The 27462-nt window shown below is 35.7% G+C and overlaps 1 protein-coding gene across 1 annotated transcript in view; it reads right to left on the reverse strand.

The window, feature by feature from the left end:
• Positions 1 to 27462, reverse strand: part of LOC135213776 (uncharacterized) — a 403929-nt gene that overhangs the window by 117603 nt on the left and 258864 nt on the right. The window contains exons 4-6 of the mRNA XM_064247904.1: positions 20686 to 20816; positions 18757 to 18929; positions 15288 to 15483 (exon numbers count right to left, since the gene is read on the reverse strand). Coding sequence (XP_064103974.1) covers positions 15288 to 15483; positions 18757 to 18929; positions 20686 to 20816 — 500 coding nt within the window. The remainder of the gene's footprint in view (positions 1 to 15287; positions 15484 to 18756; positions 18930 to 20685; positions 20817 to 27462) is intronic.

Consider the following 27462-nt stretch of genomic DNA (forward strand, 5'->3'; position numbering starts at 1 on the left):
CCAAGTTCTTGATTAATATTTCTAAAAAAATATTAAAGCTTTCAGAGGAAAAATTTCAAGTTTATAAAGTGTGCTCGAAGAAAACTGATTAAAATTTAAATCAAATACATAAATTTAGATGATAATAAAGGTAATATATTAATCTATTATACGATGTGATGTATAAAACATACGTCATTCCATGTTCTTGAATAATATTTCTAAAACAAAATATTAAACTTTTCAGATGAGAAATTTAAAGTTTTAACAGTGTGTACGAGGAAAACTGATTAAAATTTGAATAAAATGCATAAATTTAGATGATAATAAAGGTAATTTAGAAAATTTAAAGTTTATAAAGTGTGCACTAAGAAAACTGATTAAAATTTAAATCAAATACATAAATTTAGATGATGATAAAGGGAATTTATTAATTTATTATACACTGTGACGTATAAAACACGTCATTCCAGAGTTTGTTCAGCAGCACGACTTTAAAAGGAAACGAGTGGATGCGAGTTCCACTCTCTTTTTTAAGGTCAAGAAAAGATGGATAAATGTCCAGCGACCCGAGAATAATTAATGAATGGGGGGGAGGAGGGGAGAGGAGGAATAGGGAATAAGGAAGGGTGGGGTTGGGGGAGAAAAATGGGGGCGGGGGAATTAACAGAGAATTCAGAACAACTTACTCCATTCTTGGCGAGACAACTTGTTGATATAAGGGGTCCATCTTTAAGGGGCTGGAAGGCCTATGGCTTTGTTTGTACTTAGGCCTAAACATTTGTTTTTTTTTTTCTCTCTCTCTCTCTCTCTCTCTCTCTCTCTCTCTTTTGTTTTTTGGTGCCTTCAGGCCTGGGCTACAAAGGGGTGTCTGGATGGCCGTCCAGTATGGATTTCCACTTAGGAAATAACGTATACTTCTTGGTACCGTAATGTAAGATATTATAAGCATTACTGCATATCCTCTTTTCCTAAAGGCTGACTATCAACACACACATATATTATGTATGTGTGTGTGATGTGTAACACAATACCACATTCATAAGCACACACACACACAAGCATAACCCAACCCACAGCTATACCTCATACAATGCTAATATCTCTCTGACCTTTGACCTCACCAAAGCCTCCCACGAATATAGCACCAGTCATTATCGATAGAGAACAATAGAAATATGAATGATAATAAAAGAAAAATGCAAATAAAAAAAAAAAATAGTAAAAAGTCACGAACGCTACACGAGTAATAAGTAAGACTTAAAAATATTTTCTAAGACTTTTGAGAAATATATTTAGACTTAGAAATATTTTCAGACTTTAAAAATATTTCTAAAGACTTTTGAAAATATTTTTAATGACTTGTCATAAGTAAGACTTAAAAATATTTTCTAAGACTTTAAGACTTAAAAATATTCTTAAAGACTTTTAAAAACATTCTAAAGACTTAAAAAAGGATTTTTAAAGATATAAAAAACATTTGAAATCTTTAAATACTAAAAAAAAGTCTTTTAAATCAAACAAGATTTTCGGATTTTTTAAAGACCAACACAAAAAACCCTATACAAAATTTAAAACACTTAAAAAAACAGACTGCAAATTCGTCTCCCAGTCAGAATTTAAAAGACTTATTACTTTTAAAGATAAAAAAAATTCAATTGCAAAAGAACGCTATTAAAGACATTAAAAAAAAACATTAAAACACTTTCAAAAAAAAGGACTTTTCCTCCATTCCTCTCCCGGTTTCAGATGCATTCCACCATTCCTAAGGAGTTGCGTCATCCCTTGGAACCAGTCTCCGACGAAACAATGGCGCATTCCGCACTGTCGTCTTTGCCGATAGGTGCTAAACCGCGCATGCGCCTCGACGAGCTTATTTGCATACACGAGCGTCAGACCACAAAATGAGAGAGGAGAGAAGAATAAAACATTTTAGAGAGAGAAGAGAGAGAGAGAGAGAGAGAGAGAGAAGGGGGGACATCGTACTGGAAGAAACAGAGAAGCATCGTAATGGAGAGAGACAAAAAACGAAATAAATGTTAATCAAAATATATTCGTCAAAACACTTTGAAAAAAGGCATTAAAATAACAAAGGAGAGAGAGAGAGAGAGAGAGAGAGAGAGAGAGAGAGAGAGAAGCCTTTCACTCCAGGCTGTGGCCATATACGCCAAATATTCAGATTTGGGGCCAAGATTCCCTTTCAGGTAAAGAAGGGTCTATGTAAACCTCGGTTATGATATGAGTAGAGGGGGGGTAGGGCATCATTTTGGGGTATGTGCTGATGGCGGAGGAACGAGGGGGTTATAGAGGGGGGTTACGAAATGGAGAGGTATATAGTATTGGAAAGGTATGAAGGAGGGGGGTGGAGTGAACTGGAATTTAAAGATGGAGAGAAACGTGTAAAAAATTTAAAAATTGAATTATCTCCTATGATGGAACTGTTTTATATATAAATATTGGCAATTACGATTAATTATAATTATGACAATGAAAGGGTACACCAATTATATGAAAGGATAATAATGAGAATAATTAGCCAGATTGGGGGGAACGACACCAGCTGTAATAATAATAATAATAATAATAATAATAATAATAATAATAATAATAATAATAATAATAATAATAATAATAATAATACTGACAAGTCACACATTCCTTTAGACATAACCGAACCTTAGAAAAATAATAAAATAAACAAAAAATGCTTTTTCATTTAAAAAAAATGAGCATCTTTCCTGTCACCTCTTAACAGAAAAGTAAAACAATTCTCAAAAAAATGAATAAATAAATAAGAAAACAAGTCGTTTTATGAAGAAATGAAGAAAAGAATGTGTATATTTTTTCCAGTGGCTGGAAACCTGTCAGTCTCAAGAGGCACCTTTTCCTTCGGCACACCTGTACAGAGTGAGTCCTCCTCTCCGCCTCTCAGGTAAAATAAACAAATAAATAAATATATAAATAACCACTGGAATTTCGTCTTTTCTTACTGACACATAACAGAAATCCTTCGTACTATTTGTCAGCAAGTTACGGTGGACCTGTATATTTTTTTCCCCAAATGTAAGCCTTTTTTTTTCCAGGTGAGTTTTTTTTCCCAGAGGTAAGGCCTTTTTTTTTTTTTTTTTTTTTTTTCAAAGGTATGTCTTTTTTTTTTTAAAGGTAAGTCCTTTCCTTACAAAGTTTAGTAGCTTTTCTCAAAGGCAAATCTTATTCAAAGGTAAGCCTTTCTTCAAAGGTAAATGTTTTTTCTCTATGGAAGTTTTTTTTTTCAAAGGTAAGTGGTTTTTCTCAAATGTAAGTATTTTTCTTAAAAGGTAAGTCCTTTATTCAAAGTTTAGTATAGTTTTTTTTTCAAAGGTGAGAAGTTTTTTAAGTGGACTTTTTTAAGGCAAGAGCATGGCTTTTTTTTTTTTTTTTTTTTTTTTTTTGTTGTTAAAGGTAAGAGGATGGTTTTTTAAGGCAAGAGCAATGCTTTTTTTTTTTTTTTTTTTTTTTTTTTTTAAAGGTAAGAGGATGGTTTTTAAGGCAAGGGGTGGCTTTTTAAGGTAAGACAATGTTTTTACATTAAGTGGAAGTTCTTTTTTTACGCCAGCTAAATTGCTAGTAGTACTTCAGAAACAGAATGCGATATGACATAATACTCCACAATAATCATCACGTACGGATGAAAAAATGAAAGGAAATGAACAAGAGAGACGAAGAAACACAGACATAGGAGAGAAAGGTAAAAGAGAAAGAGGAAAAGTGAGAGAAAGGGGAAGAAATAAGGAGAGGCACAGCAAACAAAATCCCAAAGCCATTTAAGAACGCTCGCCACCACCAAATTTGGCTCGTTCAATGCAGACCCGCTCGTCATGTTTTACGAGTTTCTCTCTCTCTCTCTCTCTCTCTCTCTCTCTCTCTCTCTCTCTCACACATTCTTGCATGACACACCTAAGTGTTTATATTTCACTGTTTTTGTATATTTTGTTATATTCGTAAACTTTTAATTACACTTTATATCCATATATTAATTTTTGTGGAGAAAAACGATAACCTACCGATAACGTTTCAATAACACACAGGTCAAATGAGGTCAATTATTAGTCTGACCTGTCGATACAATACAAGTCAAACAAGGCCAGTTACTAAAATTTGACCTGTTTTTTCCAATAAAACATAGTCGGTTATTACAATTTTACCTGCCGTTACAGTAAAACAGGTCAAACAAGGTGTTATTATCACGTGACCTGTCATGGAAATAAAACAGGTCAAATGAGGTAATTTGCTACAATTTTACCTGGCAATACAATAAAACAGGTCAAACAACGTCAGTTATTACCATGTGACCTGCCATGGAAATAGAACAGGTCAAATGAGGCAGTTGTTACAATTTTACCTGCCATTACAATCTGTCGTAGAAATAAAACATAGGTCAAACGAGGTAACTTGTTTCAACTAAAACATAGGTCAATTTTGAGATCAATTATCACAATCTGACCTGTAGTTACAACAAAACACAGGTCAAACATGGTAAACTATTACAATCTGACCTGTCTTTACAATAAAACATAGGTCAAAGAAGGTCATTTATCATAATGTGACCTGTCAATCCAATAAAACGCCGGTCAAATGAAGTCAATTATTCCAACTAAGACACAGGCCCAATGAGGTCAACTATTACACATTTGACGACAGTGAATTGGCAATCCGTCCAAGACTTTTTCCTCAACAATTAGAAATTTCTTCATCCGTCACCCACACGCAACAAACCTGCTGGCGGGTGAGTGAGTGAGTCACCCGCCTCACCTCTCTCTCTCTCTCTCTCTCTCTCTCTCTCTCTCTCTCTCTCTCTCTTCACAACGCACAGGACTGGCAACAACGTAATCTGATTTACCCGAGGACAGGTATGGCTAGACGACGCTGGGTTGAGAGGGGGAGGCGGGGGAGTGGGAGGGGGAGGGGAGGGGGTAGGGGAGTAAGGAGATTTGTTTGGGGGGGGGGGGAGCCTTTAATAGCATTAAGCAATTCTCGGATCTGGTTCGTCGCAGACAGGTGATCTGGGACTTCCATATTCCAGGTCATGTCAGGCACCGCCAGATATATATAACTATAAATAAATAAATATGCATATATATATATATATATATATATAGGTATATATATAATACATATATATATATATATATATATATATACATATATATATATATATATATAATATTGTATATATATATATATATATATATATATATTATATATACTATATATATATGTATATATATATATATATATATATATATTTTATATATATATATATATATATAGTAGATAGATAGATAGATAGATATATTATATATATATATATATATATATATATATATACATATATAGATAGAGAGAGAGAATAGAGAGAGAGAGAGAGAGAGAGAGACTGGTTGATCTGCCTATCAATATTCGTCTGCTTATTCAAGGCACCAGTTACTAAGACTGTTTCTTAATTGCTGAGTAAGCTAATTAAATACTAATGGAATATAAAATTTAATAAAAAAATTTTTTTTTATAAATTCCAAGGTGCATCTTTCCAAATTTGTAAAAAGTTTACAATTATTTTCATATTAGGTTCCGAAGTCATATTTTAATTGTTTCCCAAAATCAAACTTTCCTGTGACACGGATTTTAAAATATATTAATATTTATATCATAATTTATATTATTATTTGTATATTTTTTATCATAATTTATGTTACTATTTTATCATAAATTTCACAGCAATCATTTTCATGTAGTCAAATCTTAATTATATGCATTTTTAAATATATTTTTATCAGACATTTTAAAGCAAAATTTTTCATGTCAATTTTTATTATGACAAAAATTCATAAATATATTATTATTAGGTATTAACATAAATCTATAATTTACTTTACCATTTATCTCACAGCAATTTTTTCCTAAAGTTAAATTTTAATGATATGCAATTATAAATATACTCATTTCTTTAATCTATGCTGATACATCTAAAAAACAGATTCATAAAATTTAAACTGTAATTCCTATACTTCCCTGAGTATCTTCTTTCTGGGTTAAACTTTCCTATATGCTAAATTTCCTAGAATATCATTCGGTAGTCACTTACGGAAAGAAGCGCTTTTACGTTTCCTAGAAAGCACACCCACTGAACGCAACGCACATAAGTTCAAGAAAATGACGTTGGGGAATTTGTACATCAGTTAATAAATTAATATATATGGAATAAATTGAATTATCTAACGAATTATTCAATGTTCCAGGAACTCATTATTACTTTAGCAAATTTGTTTCAATGTTTCAAGAAATTATGTAATGAATATTTTCAAATGTGTATCATTAGATAAATATTATAAATAAAAAAAATAAGTAGTTAACTAGTCAAGAAAACAGTTCAGTCCAAATCTTTACTGCTCTCTCTCTCTCTCTCTCTCTCTCTCTCTCTCTCTTTTTACGAGCACATACAGACATGCACATAAAAACATGTAATCAATATGCATGCGGAGCTAAAAACACATTTTGTTTTTCTACGAAAAAAGTAAAAAAAAATCTGGCCAAAGTGTCAGCTACTGTTTGGGGAGGTGTGTGTGTGTGTGTGTGTGAGAGAGAGAGAGAGAGAGAGAGAGAGAGAGAGAGAGAGAGAGAGAGAGAGGCTCAAAGGATATCCTACCTTACTCTACGAGTCTGCATATAATAAAACGCAGTGCGTAGGGACGTATTTCTGCGAGCCACAGATATAAGGTATTATAACCCGATATCCGTAATGGTAGTTAACGTCCCCAGCGGCGGGACTTATTGTCTCGAATATCTCAGCGCCTCAAACGTTCAAGAAATTAACCAATTCTCACCCTCCTCTTCTCCCGTTTCTTTCGTGACGATAAATATGTCATCCTAAGCTATACCAAGAGAGGGGGAGAGTGTTTCCACGCGTGCATGGCCGTAATTAGGCCGGTAGCGACTAGCGCGCCTGCGCGCCTCAATCGAAGCTAAAAATACAAGTACGAAATCCGAAGACGGTATCGCTTCTGTCGGAGAAAGAAGGCGAGACGAGAGTACTCCGCAACTCCGCCAGGGACGTCCCCTTGTTACTAAGTACCAAAATACACGCGCGTGCACGCACATACGCATGGGGGCACTTTGTCCTCTCAACTGCAACATATCGAGCTATAGGAGATTGTGTTACAGCTTACTGCTCCGTGACCTTATTTAGGTATCGGTAGTGACTAGATTCTATTGACAGATAGCCGCATAGTCGCGTGGACTTCTTGCGTTATCGGTGCCAATTCTGCGCGCAAGAGCGCACTTACGCGAGTTAACTTATGCATCGTCTGGGTTTCAGGCAGACGAATTGTATATGGATTAATGTAGTGTAGACAAAAATTCAGGTGGAAAATGAATGTTCATTAAAATACGTTGAGGGAAGTATTTGTAAACGTTAAAATGATCAAGAACAACATACAAACAAGTTTGTAAATAATAAATAAATAAATAAATAAATAAATAAATAGATAAATAAATAAAATAAATAAATAAATAAATAAAAAAATAAATATAAATATCCAATAAACCTCAAGAAATCAAGAGCTACAAAGGAAGCAAGCAAATAACAAATCAGAAACTCTGACAGAGAGAGAGAGAGAGAGAGAGAGAGAGAAAATGAAGATTTCGAAAAGTCCAACCTTCGCCCCCCCCTAACCCACCCTTCCATTGCGTTATGACAATCACAAGAGGCATGAAGTGCCGTAATCTCTCTCTCTCTCTCTCTCTCTCTCTCTCTCTCTCTCTCTCTCTCCTTCAGGAGTAACCAACCGGGCCGAGGATGGGTCTCATCCAGTAATTAAGACCATTGCCACAATGAAATTAAGGTCGTTCTCGGACGCTGAGCAATGATAGTGTTGCAAGGGCAGAGCTCTTAATGACGAAAGGCTGCATGACATATCCTCTCTCTCTCTCTCTCTCTCTCTCTCTCTTTCTGTTTATATAGGATGGTTTCCAAAAGTTATTACCAAGATATTAAAATCGTTTTACTTTTCATTCAGAAGTTCTATACATGTTTTGTACGAGATCTTTTGAATGGTACCTAAATCTATGTTGACAAAGGTAGTTGCTACATTATATCTTATAACAAAAAATTTAATTATATTAGTCCAGATTCCATCAAATAGCGTTTCGCATTTCTTGAAAAGAACCAAGACACATCTTACGAGAAATGTTTGCATTAATACGCACACAAATAATTCAGGAACGCATTCTAATCATGCGTACGCAAGCACGAATTATTTACGTGAAATACCTTTTCTCTCTCTCTCTCTCTCTCTCTCTCTCTCTCTCATAACCAATGTTTCACTGCACTCCATTACTCCGTCGGTTTCACCTGCGACATTTCCCACAATCAGTGCGTGAGATTCCCAGGAACCACGAGATTCCCAAGAATCATTACCTCCTCCATGGATATTACCGAGACCCATTTCCAAGCAACAAATATTTCATCTCCCCCAGTGTGGACGGAATTAAGTTTTGCAAGCGGGTGCTTTCAGTCTCCCTAACTGGGTGATGTTACTCTTTTCGGAGCGTCCACAGTGCAGTAAATAAGGTCATCAACATGTCATCAACAAGTCATAAATATGTCATTAACATCTTGTCAACAAGTCGTAAACATGTCATCAACATGTTGTCAATACGACTCTGCAACATATTGCATACATGTCACATACAGGTAAAAAAACAAGTTAACAACCGTGAGATAAGTCCATAGTACAGTAAAATGTCATAAACATAAGTCTACAATTTATTACATACATGTCAAAAACATGTTGCCAACAAGCTATGATGTCAAAAACATAAAACGACAACTTATTGCATACATGTCGCAAACAGGTTAAAAGCAAGTTAATGACTGTAAGACAGGTCCACAGTGCAGTACACAATGTCATGAATACATGTCTACAACTTATTGCATACATGTCACAAACAGCAAGTTAACATCCTCAAGATCTCTAGTAAATGCAACTAAGCCGTTGACTTGTATACTCAACATGTTTGTGATATGCATGCAACAAGTTTCAGACAACTTTAACTGTAGTGTGGACACTTACAGGTTGCTTTTACGACTACCTATAGGTCATCGACATGTATTCAACATGTTAGTGATATGTATGTAACAAGTAGCAGACATGGGTTCATGACATTTTTTTCTATAATGTGTTCAAACCCTCACCAGTAGTTTTAGCTCCTGGTTTAGGTGTGGGGAGGTTTATGCCAGCACGGAAATTTAACCAAAGGCAGCCTCTAATTGTGGTGAAGGTATTGGAGGGTATTGATGTGGCTACTTCCCCCCGCAAACAGATACCCATACCCAGGAAGTCCCATACCCAGCCGAAATAGACTTCTACGAACTCGATACGGAAGCGCCTTTGACTAATAGGACAGTCGCGTTCTGTGTCCCATGATAAGTAATCGAAAACTGTTTTCGAAGGTGAAGTAACGAAAACGCTCGCGGTTATATGAATAAAAGGCAATGAATTAATAACATCTGATCTATTTCGTTAAAAAGGTGATATATTACCCCGGTTAAATTGGGTTAATGTAAATTTTGTCTAAGATATATGACAATAACACCAGGTCTAGGAAAGTAGTTTTCCATTCTTCACTACGCTGCACAGAACGCACCCCTATATCTATATTTACATAAGACCAATGTCGATTATCAAACAGTGGCTATGTAGCAGATAGCCAGGACGCAGACACGACCCTCTCTCTCTCTCTCTCTCTCTCTCTCATACACAAAAGCGTACTGCTTTTGGCATTGTGACCAGAACGGCAAGGTGCCAATGCCATAGAGAGAGAGAGAGAGGAGAGAGAGAGAGAGAGAGAGAGAGAGAGAGAGAAATATTACCTCGGTGACAGACAATGGATCGTGGAGAAAATTCTGTGCGAGAGAGAATAATAAATGCTTGTTTGCGAAGCCGTAGGGTGATTCATGTGATGTCAAGTTTGTTTACTAAATAAACAACTAGAATAACGTAATGAAAATATACAAGCATAGCAGCCATAACGACTATGTTTAATTACACGGACGTACGTTCGCCAAATTAACGTATGTACGTACGTATATTTCTAACGACTACAAGCAATGCTTGTAAGTTTGCTAGTAAAATTATGGAACAAGAACATAAGATATATTAGCGATCTTCTATGTTATAATAATAATAATAATAATAATAATAATAATAATAATAATAATAATAATAATAATAATAATAATAATGAAAACGGAGGTCCACCATAATATATACTAGGGATCTTCTGTGTCTCAATAATAATAATAATAATAATAATAATAATAATAATAATAATAATAATAATCTATTTATTAAAACTGACGATGCACTGATCTGGCATATGCGAGAGAGAGAGAGAGAGAGAAGAGAGAGAGAGAGAGAGAGAGAGAGAGAGAGTCAAAACCAGAGGTGACCAGCTTTGCTCTCTAAAATGTGTGTGTGTGAGAGAGAGAGAGAGAGAGAGAGAGAGAGAGAGAGAGAGCAACACAGGGTAATGACAGACAGTTCATCAGTCTACTTCAAAAACACACTACTTAAGAGCCACGTGGCGCCTACAGGGAGTAAAACTTGGCACACTGTCAACACTCCAACTCCGGCATGGGGACTGACAACAATAAATTGCTTGCGAGACGTGAAATAAGAAATATATTTGTTTCCACTTAGATTTTGAGCAATTTCTAAAGGATATTAATTTTTCCCTTTACTGGTGAATTTGGTCGACAACATGTTTGTTTGGTTTAAATCAAAAGCATTATTATTATTATTATTATTATTATTATTATTATTATTATTGGTAAAGGAGACTGAAAATGGCATTTTCCTAACATTAAAAAAAAACTTTTAAAGTCTTCAGGAAAAAAACCTGTCCCTTCTTTCATCGTTTTGCTATAAAAATTTTCTCTCTTTCTCTTTTGCTTTATTTCTCTCTCTCTCTCTCTCTCTCTCTCTCTCTCTCTCTCTCTCTCTCTTCAAAATCCTCAGCTGAAACTTCTTATTGACAGAGTTAACAGACTTATGTATATAAACCCAAGAGCGCCCCAAAGGGAAATTAGCAGCCTGCGAGAGAGAGAGAGAGAGAGAGAAGAGAGAGAGAGAGAGAGAGAGATACAGGAAACGGTGATATATTAATAATACCTATACACCTGAAATTCAGGAACATCTCGCTTAAACATTTGGACGTAAGAAAATTCCACCGCAATAGCACTGGGCCAGCTGTTTTCCCTTTTCGCAAAAGAGGCTGAATTTGGGGATAAACTGGCATTTGTCTCTATTCAAACAAAACAGGAACAGTATCAGTATCAGTAGCATAAGACACCGAGGGACTATTTCAGTTCCTTTGACAGGAACACTGGAACAAGGAAACGCAGATGAAACTCAAATGAAACGAGACCAAGAAACATTTCTTTTTCTGCCACAAAAGACAAAGGCCATACGACCCCATCTGTGGGTTGGGAGATGATTGAAAATAAGATATCCTCTCTCTCTCTCTCTCTCTCTCTCTCTATGGCAAAAATAGGACCAAGAAGACACGACGACGATGCTTGTGAATAAGGCATAACATCTCTCTCACGGGGCCCTGCGGCTCCCCTCTCTCTCTCTCTCTCTCTCTCTCTCTCTCATGCTTCTTCCTCATGGCGAAAATAGGACCAAGAAGACACCAAGGCATGACGCGACTCTCTCTCTCTCTCTCTCTCTCTCTCTCTCTCCTCTCTCTCTCTCTCTCTTGACACAACGTTATTATTGTATACTTTGGAGGCTCCCTGACCAATCATGAGGAAGAATTGGGGACCTTTTGAAGACCTCGACGAGGCCGTCTGGGAGACATCTGCCTCGTGTCCCGTAACAAGGAACATTCGACACACATCCCAATTTGTTTCCAAGGACGAAACTGAACTTATGAAAACACGAAGGAATAATAAGTAAATACACAGACCCTAAGTATATTCTTTATATTCTTTAAAGTTATATTTCTCTTTACACTCATACCATAAATACGTACCGCCCTTGAAACAAAGGTAAGCGCTGGCATAAGCCAGCCTAATCTACACACGAAACCATCATTTACTTAATGAAAACTACTAATCACAACGTTAGGTAAGGTCAGCACGTGGAAAGGTGACCAGCCAGAATTGCTAGATCCCTAAGGCATATAAGCTTGCTTATTAAACGTCATTAGTGAAGCAAGGTGTAGGTGTAGCGATCTCATCCTATGGTTCTTGTTCTAAAAAAGGAAATGAGTGAAGGGTTTTATACATATCTCTCTCTCTCTCCTCTCTCTCTCCCTCTTATCTCCTAAGCAGGCGGAGAGAGGAGAGGAGAGAGAGAGAGAATACTCCTTTCCCAACAATAGCAGATAGATAGTGCCACGTGTCGAATATGATGACGAGTATACGTACGTGTGTGTGTGTGTGTCTGTCTGTCTGTGACTCCTTCACTGATAAGGGCAGATGGGAGATGGAGGGATGTGACAAGTGCACATCGAGATAACAGTTCCGGGAAACAGAATAATAATAATAAATAAAAAAAAGGAATAGGGGAAAAAATGATGTGACAGGAAGAGGCAAGACGGGTGAGGTATATATGACGTGGACGGGAAATATTCACATGTTGAATATTGAATTCAAAACGTAAAGTTCTCGGAATGTAAGATATTCATTGTTATATTTATCATGTAAGGCTCTGGGAATGTAATATATTAATTGTTAAATTTAACATATACAGTTATGATAGCCAATGATAAATGTTGAAGTTAAAATGTAAAGTTCTAGGAATATAAAATATTCATTGTTAAATTTAACATATAGAGTTATATCAAATAATAAATGTTGAATTTAACATGTACAGTTCTAGGAATATAAAATATTCATTGTTAAATCTAAAATATTAAGCACTGAGAATGTTATATATTAACAATTAAATTTAACACGAAAGATCCTGAACTCTTTGAAGGGAAATTGGACAAGTATATTTTATTTTAAGAAATGATTCTTTTCAAACACGGAACATCCACGTTATAATAAAAATAATTTCAAAGTACAATATAATCCTACTGACCCCAGGCCCCTCTCAGTACAAAGCGTTTGACAAATAACGGCCGTAGGAATACGACAAAGAAATATTTAATCTATAAATTGCCCAGTAATAACGCAGGCTTATAACGCACACGGGCACTCGCGCCAACAAGCCTTTATTTATGTGAGGATATCAACTGGCGTTGTTAGAACGGATACCTGCATGCGGAGGGACCATTTATCAAGATGAAATGGACTGCATGGGACACGCCCCCTTTTTTCACAAGACTCTCTCTCTCTCTTTCATGATACAACCTATCTCTATCGTATTTATGTTGTAATCTCTCTCTGTCTTCTCTAATCGTATTTATGTTGTAATCTCTCTCTGTCTTCCCCCTCTATCTCGTGTTTATTTTATAATCTCTCTCTCTCTCTCTCTCTCTCTCTCTCTCTCTCTCTCTCTCTCTCTCTCTCTCTCTCTCATTCTTTCATGATACAACCTCTCTCTATCATAGTATTTATGTTATGAACTCTCTATTTATTTGTCTCTCTCTCTCAGCCATATTAGAACAGACTTATTTAATGTATGGTCAATATAGTACGTAAATCATATTATAGCAGTACCTACTATTCTTTTACACAAACACAAACAAACAAACACACACACAAACAGTCTTTTACTGACTTAAACAGTCAAATCGTCACAGACTTACTTAGCATCTTCAGTCTGAAGTTTTCCTCTGAAGTTTTTGCCCTGAAGTTTACCCTAAAGTTTTCAACTCTTAATTTTTACCCTGAAGTGTTGAAGTTTTTCCCTCTTAAGTTTTCCCCTAGGACATTCCTCCCCCTCTGAAGTTTTTCCCTGAAGTATTCCATAATGTTTTCTCTAAAGTTTTCCCTGTAGATTTTAAGTTCTTCCATCTTGAGTTTCCCCCTGAAATTCCTCCCACTCTAAAGTTTTTCTTTGAAGTTATTTACATGAAGTTTTCCTTTTAGTCTTTCCATGAAGTTTCCTGAATTTCCCCCCATTGAAATTGTTCTTTGCATTTTTCCACGAAGTTTCCCCACGAAGTTTCCTCTCCTAAAGTTTTTCCTTTAATCGTATTACGGAGAACGAGAAAACAAACAGCTGTCATCTGCGAGGAAACATTCTCCTGGTCAATCCAGTGTTGGCAGATAAACGACGACCTTACGACATAAAATGCAGGGTTATGCCCCCTGCAGTCTCTCTCTCTCTCTCTATCCCTAGCCTTGGTTTATGACAATCTCTCTCTCAATCTCTCTCTCTCTCTCTCTCTCTCTCTCTCTCTCTCTCTCTCTCGTGGGTCCAAGAAAAGCAGTCTAACCTGACAGAGAGAGGATTGCCTGGGGATGAGAGAGAGAGAGAGAGAGAGAGAGAGAGAGAGAGAGAGAATGCAAGTAGTATATTGCCGATATAATAACACTGCAAAGCATTTTCCCAAACGCAGGGCCCACTTCCATGCCCCAACTCTAAAAATAAACCAAATAAAAGTCGGGAGAGGGAAACTTGACCCATAAAGGCGAGAGGCAATAAGGGCGAAGTTCCCTTAAAACAGTTGTGCCGTATTGGAGAACCAGGAAATACAATGACACTCTTAAGACTGCGTATGCAGATGTTATGATAATCTCGTTGAATGGGATAAGTGTGTTATGGACCTGTGTTGCGTTAGGTATGCAGGTAAAAGGATTGTGTGGTGTGTGTGTGTGTGTGTGTGTGTGTATTTATATACATGCAATATATATATATAATATATATATATATATATATATATATATATATACATATACATATATATATATGTATATATATACCGTATATATAGATGCATGTACCTATATCTATGTTTATATATATATAAGTATGTATACGTATATCTTTATAAATAGTATATATATATACAAATTATATATACAATATATATAATATATATATATATTATATATATATATATATATATATAATATATAAATATATATATATATATATATATAAATACAAGCACACACATAGACTATATATATAGCATAGTATATACAAACATATATCTTGTTACTCGACAGCCGAGCGGTTAAGTCACTGCCTGTCGCTCTTCATAAACCGGGCAGCAGTTCGAACCCCGCCATCAAATAAATCACTTACCAGTCATAATATATACATGAATATACATATAAAAAATACATAAAATGCAATTGAAATACTCACAGGAAGCTCGACTTATTATCCTCCTCCCTGTTGATGGACCCGCGGCGCCTGGGCAGCGTCTGGGACTCGATCTGGGCAGTGGGCTCCGGCGGGCAGTGACTGACCGGGGCGGAGTGCGAACTCGGGGACTCGCTCCTGCTGCCCTTCTTCGCCAGACGCAGCGAGAGGGACTTCTTGAACTTTTGGAAGACGCCCTCTGGGAACGTTGGAAATAGTAGGTGTTGACTCAACGGCAGTTTTGGAATTTGAAATCTATTGTTTTTTATCTACATGTTTTATTAGTTTGGTGATTTATCTTTGTTTTCCATATGTATAAGGGTTTATAAATAGATAATAATAAATAAATAAATAAATAATAATAATAAAATAATAATAATAATAATACAGACTATACATAACACGAAAGGAAGGAGGGAGAGGACTACTAGTATAGAGGACTGCGTCAACATCGAAAACAGAGCACTGGGCAATATCTGAAAACCAGTGAAGACGAGTGGCTAAAGAGTGCATGGGAAGAAGGACTAATAAAAGCAGACGAAGACCCAGAAATATACAGAGACAGGAGAAAGACAGAAAGAACAGAGGACTGGCACAACAAACCAATGCACGGACAATACATGAGACAGACTAAAGAACTAGCCAGCGATGACAATTGGCAATGGCTACAGAGGGGAGAGCTAAAGAAGGAAACTGAAGGAATGATAACAGCGGCACAAGATCAGGCCCTAAGAACCAGATATGTTCAAAGTACGATAGACGGAAATAACATCTCTCCCATATGTAGGAAGTGCAATACGAAAAATGAAACCATAAACCACATAGCAAGTGAATGCCCGGCACTTGCACAGAACCAGTACAAAAAGAGGCATGATTCAGTGGCAAAAGCCCTCCACTGGAGCCTGTGCAAGAAACATCAGCTACCTTGCAGTAATAAGTGGTACGAGCACCAACCTGAAGGAGTGATAGAAAACGATCAGGCAAAGATCCTCTGGGACTATGGTATCAGAACGGATAGGGTGATACGTGCAAACAGACCAGACGTGACGTTGATTGACAAAGTCAAGAAGAAAGTATCACTCATTGATGTCGCAATACCATGGGACACCAGAGTTGAAGAGAAAGAGAGGGAAAAATTGGATAAGTATCAAGATCTGAAAATAGAAATAAGAAGGATATGGGATATGCCAGTGGAAATCGTACCCATAATCATAGGAGCACTAGGCACGATCCCAAGATCCCTGAAAAGGAACCTAGAAAAAACTAGAGGCTGAAGTAGCTCCAGGACTCATGCAGAAGAGTGTGATCCTAGAAAGCGGCACACATAGTAAGAAGAGTGATGGACTCCTAAGGAGGCAGGATGCAACCCGGAACCCCACACTATAAATACCACCCAGTCGAATTGAAGGACTGTGATAGAGCAAAAAAAAAAAAAAAAAAACCCCCCAAAAAAAAAAAAAAAAAAAAAAAAATATTAATAATAATAAATATATGGGAGCAATACTTATAGCCCAAGCACTTATTAGTTTGGTGACATATCTTTGTCTTCCTGATAACTGGTGTATGTGATTGGATTATTCCATATGAACAGGTGTTATATAATAATAATAAAAAATGGATAAGTATCAAGATCTGAAAATAGAAATAAGAAGGATATGGGATATGCCAGTGGGAAATCGTACCCATAATCATAGGAGCACTAGGCACGATCCCAAGATCCCTGAAAAGGAATCTAGAAAAAAAAACTAGAGGCTGAAGCAGGCTCCAGGACTCATGCAGAAGAGTGTGATCCTAGAAACGGCACACATAGTAAGAAAAGTGATGGACTCCTAAGGAGGCAGGAGGCAACTCGGAACCCCACACTATAAATACCACCCAGTCGAATTGGAGGACTGATAGAAAAAAAAAAATAATAATAAGTAATAATAAGTATTATTATTATTATTATTATTATTAATAATAATAATAATAATAATAATAATATAATAATATAATAATATAATATAATAATAATAATAATAATAAGTGATGGACCAATAGGCGGATGCAACCCGGAACCCCACATAATAATACCACCCAGTCGAATGGAGACTGTATGGAGCAATAATAATAATAATAAGAAGAAGGAAACTGAAGGAATGATAACAGCGGCACAAGATCAGGCCCTAAGAACCAGATATGTTCAAAGAACGATAGACGGAAATAACATCTCTCCATATGTAGGAAGTGCAATACGAAAAATGAAACCATAAACCACATAGCAAGTGAATGCCCGGCACTTGCACAGAACCAGTTCAAAAAGAGGCACGATTCAGTGGCAAAAGCCCTCCACTGGAGCCTGTGCAAGAAACATCAGCTACCTTGCAGTAATAAGTGGTACGAGCACCAACCTGAGGGAGTGATAGAAAACGATCAGGCAAAGATCCTCTGGGACTATGGTATCAGAACGGATAGGGTGATACGTGCAAACAGACCAGACGTGACGTTGATTGACAAAGTCAAGAAGAAAGTATCACTCATTGATGTCGCAATACCATGGGACACCAGAGTTGAAGAGAAAGAGAGGGAAAAAATGGATAAGTATCAAGACCTGAAAATAGAAATAAGAAGGATATGGGATATGCCAGTGGAAATTGTACCCATAATCATAGGAGCACTAGGCACGATCCCAAGATCCCTGAAAAGGAATCTAGAAAAAACTAGAGGCTGAAGTAGCTCCAGGACTCATGCAGAAGAGTGTGATCCTAGAAACGGCGCACATAGTAAGAAAAGTGATGGACTCCTGAGGAGGCAGGATGCAACCAGGAACACTACACTATAAATACCACCCAGTCGATTTGAAGGACTGTGATAGAGCAAAAAAAAAAAAAAAAAAAAAAAAAAAAAATAAAAAAATAATAATAATAATAATACTATGGGAGAATTACTTATAGCACAAAATCATGAAACACAAAACTTAGACTTACACATACATACATTCATACGTACACACTCATAAATAACACTATAGCTTCACAATTCATATAAAAAAAAATTGCTCTAAAAACAATAATATATTTTATCTTGACTGAAAACCACTGAAACAGCATCTGATATATCTAAACAATGAAAGGAATAATGCATTACTTGGCCGTAGAACAAATGATAATAAAACTAATGTATTTGGCCAATTATAAATTATCTTTTTTTCTCAATTTAATTCCTAGTAGGGGTCGCTGTTTCTCACATCTCCCATTAATAAAATGTTAATATAATTTTACCGTACTGAAATCAATGTAATAATTTGTATAATCATCTTATAAATATGATTCTATTGATAGTTATTTACTCCACTTAGGCAGCAATATAAATTATAAATATATATATATATAATATATATATATATATATATATATATATATATATATATATATATATATATATACTATAATATTAATCAATAAATAATCTTAAATAGTTCACGATTCCTCACCTGAGGAGGAGTTATTTGGAGAGGGCATGTAAGGCAGTGACCTAGGTCCTTCCTCACCCACCCGGGTCATGACCTCTGAGGCCACGCCATCTTCCGCTGACGTCATCGCCAGGCGGCATACTGATTGGCTGAGCTTGGCAGCCTCTCGCTCGCTATATACATGTGACCAAGGCCTAGAATGGAGATAAAAGAAATATTAAAATTATATTGAAATTGCAGGGAAAATAATTATTTTTAATTATTTACATGGCGAATATTTTAAAAATATTTAAAAGATAAAAAACGGAAATAAAATCACTATTTTTAATTATTTTCACGTCAGTTAATTTTAATAAAATGTATTAAAATTAATTTAAATGAATGAAATGGGGAAAAATAATTATCATCAATTATTTACACGTCAGTTAATCTTAATGAATGCGTTAATATACTTTGTTCAAGGCCTATGTAAACTAACTAGGCCTATGGACTATAATATGAAAGATCATTCAATAAATGTTGTTTAATTGCATATTCATTTTTTCTATAAGTTCACAAACAAGAACCAGTGCTAATGGTTTTAAACCAACAAAGTAAATACAATAATTAGTTTTAAAAAATCATAAAACTATTCGTTTTGTGCATTTAAGAAGCCTGGGCCTATCATTATCAGCTTCATGAAGTGGTTCAACTGTAGGCCTACTCGACTTACCTTCTCTTCATGAAGATCACGATAATCACAGTCTTCAAGAAATTCTTCAAATATTTGGAAGTATTCAAATCATACTTAACACTTGGAACTTAAGAAACATACTGACAGCGTTATCAGCTGTTGCTGAAGTGGCTTATCGCCAAGAGAGTACCGAAGATTATACTATGATTATGATAAGTGTATCTTTTTTTTATATATTTCTCTCCCTATTTAAGCTTCGATAATCTTCATGAACTGATAATGAAAGTCCTAATTTAATATGTTGCTGATGTGGCCTGCTTTATGACGCTATGACGTATTAATAACAATATAACGATATGATCATGATTTTTTTTTTTTTTTTTTGTGAAAGACGTAACAGTGACCACACAAATATAAATAACTTTCGTTTCAAATAAAAAAAATACGAAAACAATAATTGATAAATGTATCAAATTAACATATTAAGTATTTATTAAGCAGCATATTAAATATTTATTAAGCTGTAACTATATAAATACTGAATAATTGCAAGAAATACTAAATTAGTAGACGGTAAAGTACGCAGGAGGACGATGAGATATACTTAAGTTAGGCCAAAATATTTCCCGTTTTCTCTTATACACACATGAAAGAAAACGTTACTATGTGACGGTCTTTAATGGGAGACTAAAATCTTGTTAAATATCTCCACAAGGCGTTTAATTTCCTTCCATTTTTCAATTAGAAAATGACTGCCGTTTGAATAAGTTTAAAAATAGCCGAGCTGTTGTTTATTTAAACTTAGTTTACGAATTTATATAAATTAGGGTAATGATTAAGATATAAAAGAACAAAATAACCTGTGTGCACTCCGGCCCTCGCTACTACACGCTAATGTTATGATCAATGTATATTTATATTTCGTTATAAATAAGTTACCCCTCTTATAAAGGGGTCACCCAATTTATTTTAGTCCTTTAAAACAACAGAGTTCCCCCTGTTTAAACCTTAAACAATACAGTTTCCCCTTTCACACTTATTTCTCTTCCTGTAGACTAAGATCTTACACCACATGGAGGCATTAGGCTGAATCTTGAGGTCCACAACAGGCCCTTGATTTCCCTGATTTACCTGACTCCCTTTAACACCGTACCTAATCAAAGGACCCCCTTCGAGACCACAGCTTCGTGCTGACATAAGGCCCAACTCAGTGTCAAGCAAAATAAACATTTTTTTTCCCCAGAATGAAAAAAGGGGACCTGTCCTGAAAGCTTCACCTTCTGATATCCCACTCAGAGTGACTGAGTGAAGCTCTCCTGAAGACGGGAGAACTCGAAGCCTTCTCCTTCCTGGTTGAGCGAGAGACGCCCCCGCTTCCCACGCGACTCCTTCGCCATACTGAGGAATCCTGCAGGAGGAGAAGCAGAAGATTGATATGTGAGTTTGAGTAATGACAGGACTTTGCGGTTTCTTATATAGATGTGTCTCAAATTTGAATACCACAGGTCATGTAAGTATTGGGAGGACCAGATTCCATATGAAAAATGAGAAAATAACATTTAGAATATTGCAATATTAAAACATTTTCATGAAATATGCAGTAAATGACCCTTTAACAAAGTGAGAGAATAAAATATTATAATTATCAAAATATTGCAAGCTTCATAAAATACAAAGTTAATAATCTTTTAACAAAATGAGAGGATAAAATATTAAAAATATTACAATACCGATTAAACTTCTTACAAATATATACAGTAAATGACACTTAACAAAGTGAGAGAGTAAAATATGAAAAAGATTGAATAGATTATTCAATTTCTTTATGAAATAATCAACTAGAAATTTCACTTGTCAGTACAATATACAATATCAACAATAATAAATCTACTTATAACGCAGATTACCACCTTACTTAACCTAGAACACCTACATGATACTATTCCACTTATGTCACAAACCTATACAGGATAGGAAATCACCCTATAAACAAGGTAATAAAAAAGATACTGCCTTATCAGAAACATTATGACTGTAATGGCTGTAATATAAGAGGGTTTTCTGAGCCTTGAGCTACGTACTACATGTTACAGTGAATTTGGTAGTGATAGTGCAAGGAAGTGGGAGAATATTGTGTTCACCATAACTTGCAAAGAATATTTCTGAAGTTTTTCCCAAGTCTTACCAACGATAATAGTCTTAGGATAATTTAGCAATGATTATCAATAAACGGAAAAATTATTTTTAGTTTATAAACTTGCCATCATTACTGACTCAGAAAAACCAGAAAAATGATTTTTAGTTCATAGACTTGTCATCAATACTGACTCAGGAAATGTATATATTATAAAATCCCACATTTGCAGCAAGGAGTAATAGTCAGAGAGGTTGGACAGCAAATCGGGAGAGAGGAAGCATGAATGGAGAGGTAGGATAAATAGTGCTTAGTTGACTGTGGAGGGTTTCAGCTTTACGTGGCCACTAGGTACATATATATATATATATATATATATATATATATATATATATATATATATATTATATATATATATATATAAAGTGCGTAAATACAATAAACCTTGATGACCCATAACCCCACATGGCCAAGGTCAGGGGGTCAAAGATAACGCTCCCAAATATTATCTTCGTACTGCCCACGGTTCCACACCCTACGAGTATCGCCCTGGCTGGGGCCAAATGGCCCATTTCGACGATAATGGAAGGTCCCAAATTGTCCTGGGAGGATGAAAAGGACACAAAAATGCTGCTGCTGCTTTGCTAGCTGCTTTTATACTGCTGTTTCTGCTGCTTTTACTGCTGGAACCGCTTCAAGCAGGCCAAGGAGGCTGGGTCGAATTAGCCCAGAAGGCTTCGATAACGAAGTATGTACGAGGGATAACTGCCTCTCTATAAAATTGTTGCATATAAAATTGACTGAAAATGATTCATGAGGTTATATATATATATAATATATATATATATATATATATATATATATATATATATATATATCTATCTATCTACTATATATATATATATCTATCTACTATACATACATATATATATATATATATATATATATATATATATATAAAGGTGCAGAAATTTATTATCTACGCATATATAGGTATTTATTCAGAGGGGAAATAAATACATATAAGTGTTGTTTGTCTCTATATATATATATATATATATATATATATATGTGTATATATATATATATATATATATATATATATATATATATATCTATATATATATATATATGTATATGTATGTATATATAGAATTTTAGACGTTGAAGTGATTGAAAAATAAATAAGCAAATAAATAAATAAATAATAATAATAATAATAATAATAATAATAATAATAATAATAATAATAATAATAATAATAATATTATTATTATTATTATTATTGATTATTATTATTATTATTATTATTATTATTATCAAGCTGTATGGTAAGAGCATCAAGGAAATAGATACCCTAATCCAGACTGTAAGGATTGTATCTGGGGACATCAGAATGGAGTTTGGAATAGAAAAAATGCGCCTTAGTCAACATACAAAAAAGGCAAAGTAACGAGAACTGAAGGGATAAAGCTACCAGATGGGAGCAACCTCAAACACATAGATGAGACAGGATACAAATACCTGGGAATAATGGAAGGAGGAGATATAAAACACCAAGAGATGAAGGACACGATCAGGAAAGAATATATGCAGAGACTCAAGGCGATACTCAAGTCAAAACTCAACGCCGGAAATATGATAAAAGCCATAAACACATGGGCAGTGCCAGTAATCAGATACAGCGCAGGAATAGTGGAATGGACGAAGGCAGAACTCCGCAGCATAGATCAGAAAACCAGGAAACAAATGACAATACACAAAGCACTACACCCAAGAGCAAATACAGACAGACTATACATAACACGAAAGGAAGGAGGGAGAGGTCTACTAAGTATAGAGGACTGCGTCAACATTGAAAACAGAGCACTGGGGCAATATCTGAAAACCAGTGAAGACGAGTGGCTAAAGAGTGCATGGGAAGAAGGACTAATAAAAGTAGACGAAGACCCAGAAATATACAGAGACAGGAGAAAGACAGAGAGAACAGAGGACTGGCACAACAAACCAATGCACGGACAATACATGAGACAGACTAAAGAACTAGCCAGCGATGACAATTGGCAATGGCTACAGAGCGGGGAGAGCTAAAGAAGGAAACTGAAGGAATGATAACAGCGGCACAAGATCAGGCCCTAAGAACCAGATATGTTCAAAGTACGATAGACGGAAATAACATCTCTCCCATATGTAGGAAGTGCAATACGAAAAATGAAACCATAAACCACATAGCAAGTGAATGCCCGGCACTTGCACAGAACCAGTACAAAAAGAGGCATGATTCAGTGGCAAAAGCCCTCCACTGGAGCCTGTGCAAGAAACATCAGCTACCTTGCAGTAATAAGTGGTACGAGCACCAACCTGAGGGAGTGATAGAAAACGATCAGGCAAAGATCCTCTGGGACTATGGGTATCAGAAACGGATAGGGTGATACGTGCAAATAGACCAGACGTGACGTTGATTGACAAAATCAAGAAGAAAGTATCACTCATTGATGTCGCAATACCATGGGACACCAGAGTTGAAGAGAAAAGAGAGGGAAAAAATGGATAAGTATCAAGATCTGAAAATAGAAATAAGAAGGATATGGGATATGCCAGTGGAAATCGTACCCATAATCATAGGAGCACTAGGCACGATCCCAAGATCCCTGAAAAGGAATCTAGAAAAACTAGAGGCTGAAGTAGCTCCAGGTCTCATGCAGAAGTGTGTGATCCTAGAAACGGCACACATAGTAAGAAAAGTGATGGACTCCTAAGGAGGCAGGATGCAACCCGGAACCCCACACTATAAATACCACCCAGTCGAATTAGAGGACTGTGATAGAGCAAAAAAAAAAAATAATATTAATAATAATAATAATTAACCTATCATCATCATCATCATATTACTGAGAACAGTGATGATTAACCACAGGCCATACCTGATAGGAAGGAAACTATCACAACCCAGAAATATTTATGGCACTCCTCTTCCAACCCCCGTCCCTTCCCCCCCTCCCCCCCCTATGTATCACCTGTCACCATCATCCTCATCATCACTATGGAATGTGGAAGTCATAAACATGGGAATGACTAGCTTCCACATACCTGGAGAGAGAGAGAGAGAGAGAGAGAGAGAGAGAGAGAGAGAGAGTGTTAAAACATGAGATGACTAACTATGATGAAGTTTTCCTTATTGGTTTCTAAACCATTAGAGAGAGAGAGAGAGAGAGAGAGAGAGAGAGAGAGAGAGAGAGAGAGAGAGAGAGAGTTAAAACCTGAGATGACTAACTATGATGAAGTTTTCCTTATTGGTTTCTAAACCATTACAGAGAGAGAGAGAGAGAGAGAGAGAGAGAGAGAGAGAGAGAGACCTTACAGACCTTACAGACCTTACATCTTGTTCGGGTTGCCCCAGGTCCCTCAGTGTGAGGCACCTCTAATGTCTACCAGAGAGTTGCTAGTACATCTTCCGGTATATATTGCATCTTCCAATCTTGGATGGTCTGGGATGCAATTTAGATATTTGTCGAGCTTATTCTTAAACACATCTACGCTCACTCCTGATATATTCCTCAGATGAGCTAGCAACGCAGTGAATAGACGCTGCATTATCGATGCTGGTGCGTAGTGGATTAATGTGTGTGCTTTCCTTATTTTTCCTGTATATTTTGGGCACTATTAATCTACCTCTGCTTGCTCTTTCTGATATTTTTAGTTCCATGATGTTTTCTGCTATTCCTTCTATCTGTTTCCGTGCCTGAATTATCATGTAGCGTTCTCTTTTCCTTTCTAGACTATATAATTTTAAGGATTGTAGTCTTTCCCAGTAGTCAAGGTCCTTAACTTCTTCTATTCTAGCTGTAAAGGACCTGTGTACACTCTCTATTTGTGCAATATCCTTTTGATAGTGTGGGTACCATATCATATTGCAATATTCAAGTGGACTACGAACATATGTTTTATAAAGCATAATCATGTGTTCAGCTTTTCTTGTTTTGAAGTGCCGTAACAACATTCCCATTTTTGTTTTACATTTTGCCAAAAGAATTGCTATTTGATCATTGCACAACATGTTCCTATTCATCATCACACCAAGGTCTTTAACTGCTTCCTTATTTGTGATTGTCTCATTATTAGGTCCCCTATATGCATATAGCTTTCCTTCTCTGTCTCCATAATTTATTGATTCAAATTTATCAGAGTTAAATACCATCCTATTTACCTCTGCCCAATCATATACTTTTTTAAGGTCTCTTTGTAGAGCGTTCCTATCTTCATCACAAGTAATTTCTCTACTTATTCTTGTGTCATCAGCGAAACTACTCACTACCGAATCCTTAACATTACTGTCTATGTCTTCAATCATAATAACAAACAGTATTGCAGCTATCACCGACCGTACCTTATGGCACACCGGATATTACCTTGGCTTCATCCGATTTCTCATCGTTTGCAATACCTATCTGTTTTCTGTTGTGTAAAAATTCTTTTAACCATCATCCTACTTTATCCACGATATTGTGTTTTCTAATTTTCTTCGCTAATATATTATGGTCTACTTTGTCAAAAGCTTTTGCAAAGTCTAGATAAACCACATCTGTTTCATTTCCGCTTTTCATATTTTTGAATATGTTCTCACGGTGGACTAACAGTTGGGTTTGTGTACTTTTTCCGGGTACGAAACCATGTTGTCCTTTATTAAACAAATTATTTTTTATTAAATGTTTCATAATATTTTTCTTCATTACCCTTTCATATACTTTCATAATATGTGATGTTAGACTCACAGGCCTATAATTACTTGCCTCTAGTCTTGATCCACTTTTGAAAGTAGGGGTAATATATGCTAATTTGTGCTCATCATAAATCTTGCCTGTATCTACACTTTGTCTTAATAATATTGCAAGTGGCTTTGCGATAGAATGAGAGAGAGGTAAAACCTGAGATGACTAACTTTGATGAAGTTTTCCTTATTGGTTTCTAAACCATTAGAGAGAGAGAGAGAGAGAGAGAGAGAGAGATAGAGAGAGAGAGAGAGAGAGATACCACATAACAGCCACTATAACATCCATCTACTTCCCAGGACAACACTAGACAATGTAGCCCATAGCCTCTGCTGTGAGGTGCCAGAGAGCGTATGACGTGGGCGTAGGGTCTGTACGCCCCAGGGCGGTATCCTTTCGCCCTCTCTGTTTTTTCCCCCTTCACGAGGGAGGGGAACATTGGGCCGATACGCTTAGTTGATCGAATATCCGGATAATAGATTTGTGGGGGGAGGGGGGAGTGGACTTCCGTATCCTGGATTTTCACAAGAATATAATAATAATAATAATAATAATAATAATAATAATAATAATAATTGGAAATCTACAATTATAAGAATAAATTATATTATTGACAGGAAGTTTAAAACTGTAAATTTTGTCAATAATAATAATAATAATAATAATAATAATTCAAAAACTACAATTATAAGAATAAATGTTATTTTTGACAGAAGTTTAAAACTTTAAATTTTGTCATAATAATAATAATAATAATAATAATAATAATAATAATAATAATAATAATAATAATAATAATAATAATAATAATTGGAACTCAACACTTATATGAATGAATTTATTATTGACAGAAGTTTAAAACGATTTCAATAAACAAACGGCTTTATTCAAGCGACTAGAAGCACATACCATTCGCCCAACGGTAAAGATAGACAAACAAAAAACAAACGAATAAGCAAGCAGACTCCGGTCCTCATAAGGAAGTCGCTCTTGTTCTTACACAGTCGTCGGGAGATGCTTAAAATGCCAAGAAGTCTCTTGAACGATTCTACGTACTTGAACATTCGTCGTCGAAATCAGCGAGAGTTGGGCCCTGCTACAGGATGTGTTTGAGAGAGAGAGAGAGAGAGAGAGAGAGAGAGAGAGAGAGA

Source organism: Macrobrachium nipponense, chromosome 43 (assembly GCF_015104395.2).
Source record: "Macrobrachium nipponense isolate FS-2020 chromosome 43, ASM1510439v2, whole genome shotgun sequence".
Classification (NCBI taxonomy): Eukaryota; Metazoa; Arthropoda; class Malacostraca; order Decapoda; family Palaemonidae; genus Macrobrachium; species Macrobrachium nipponense.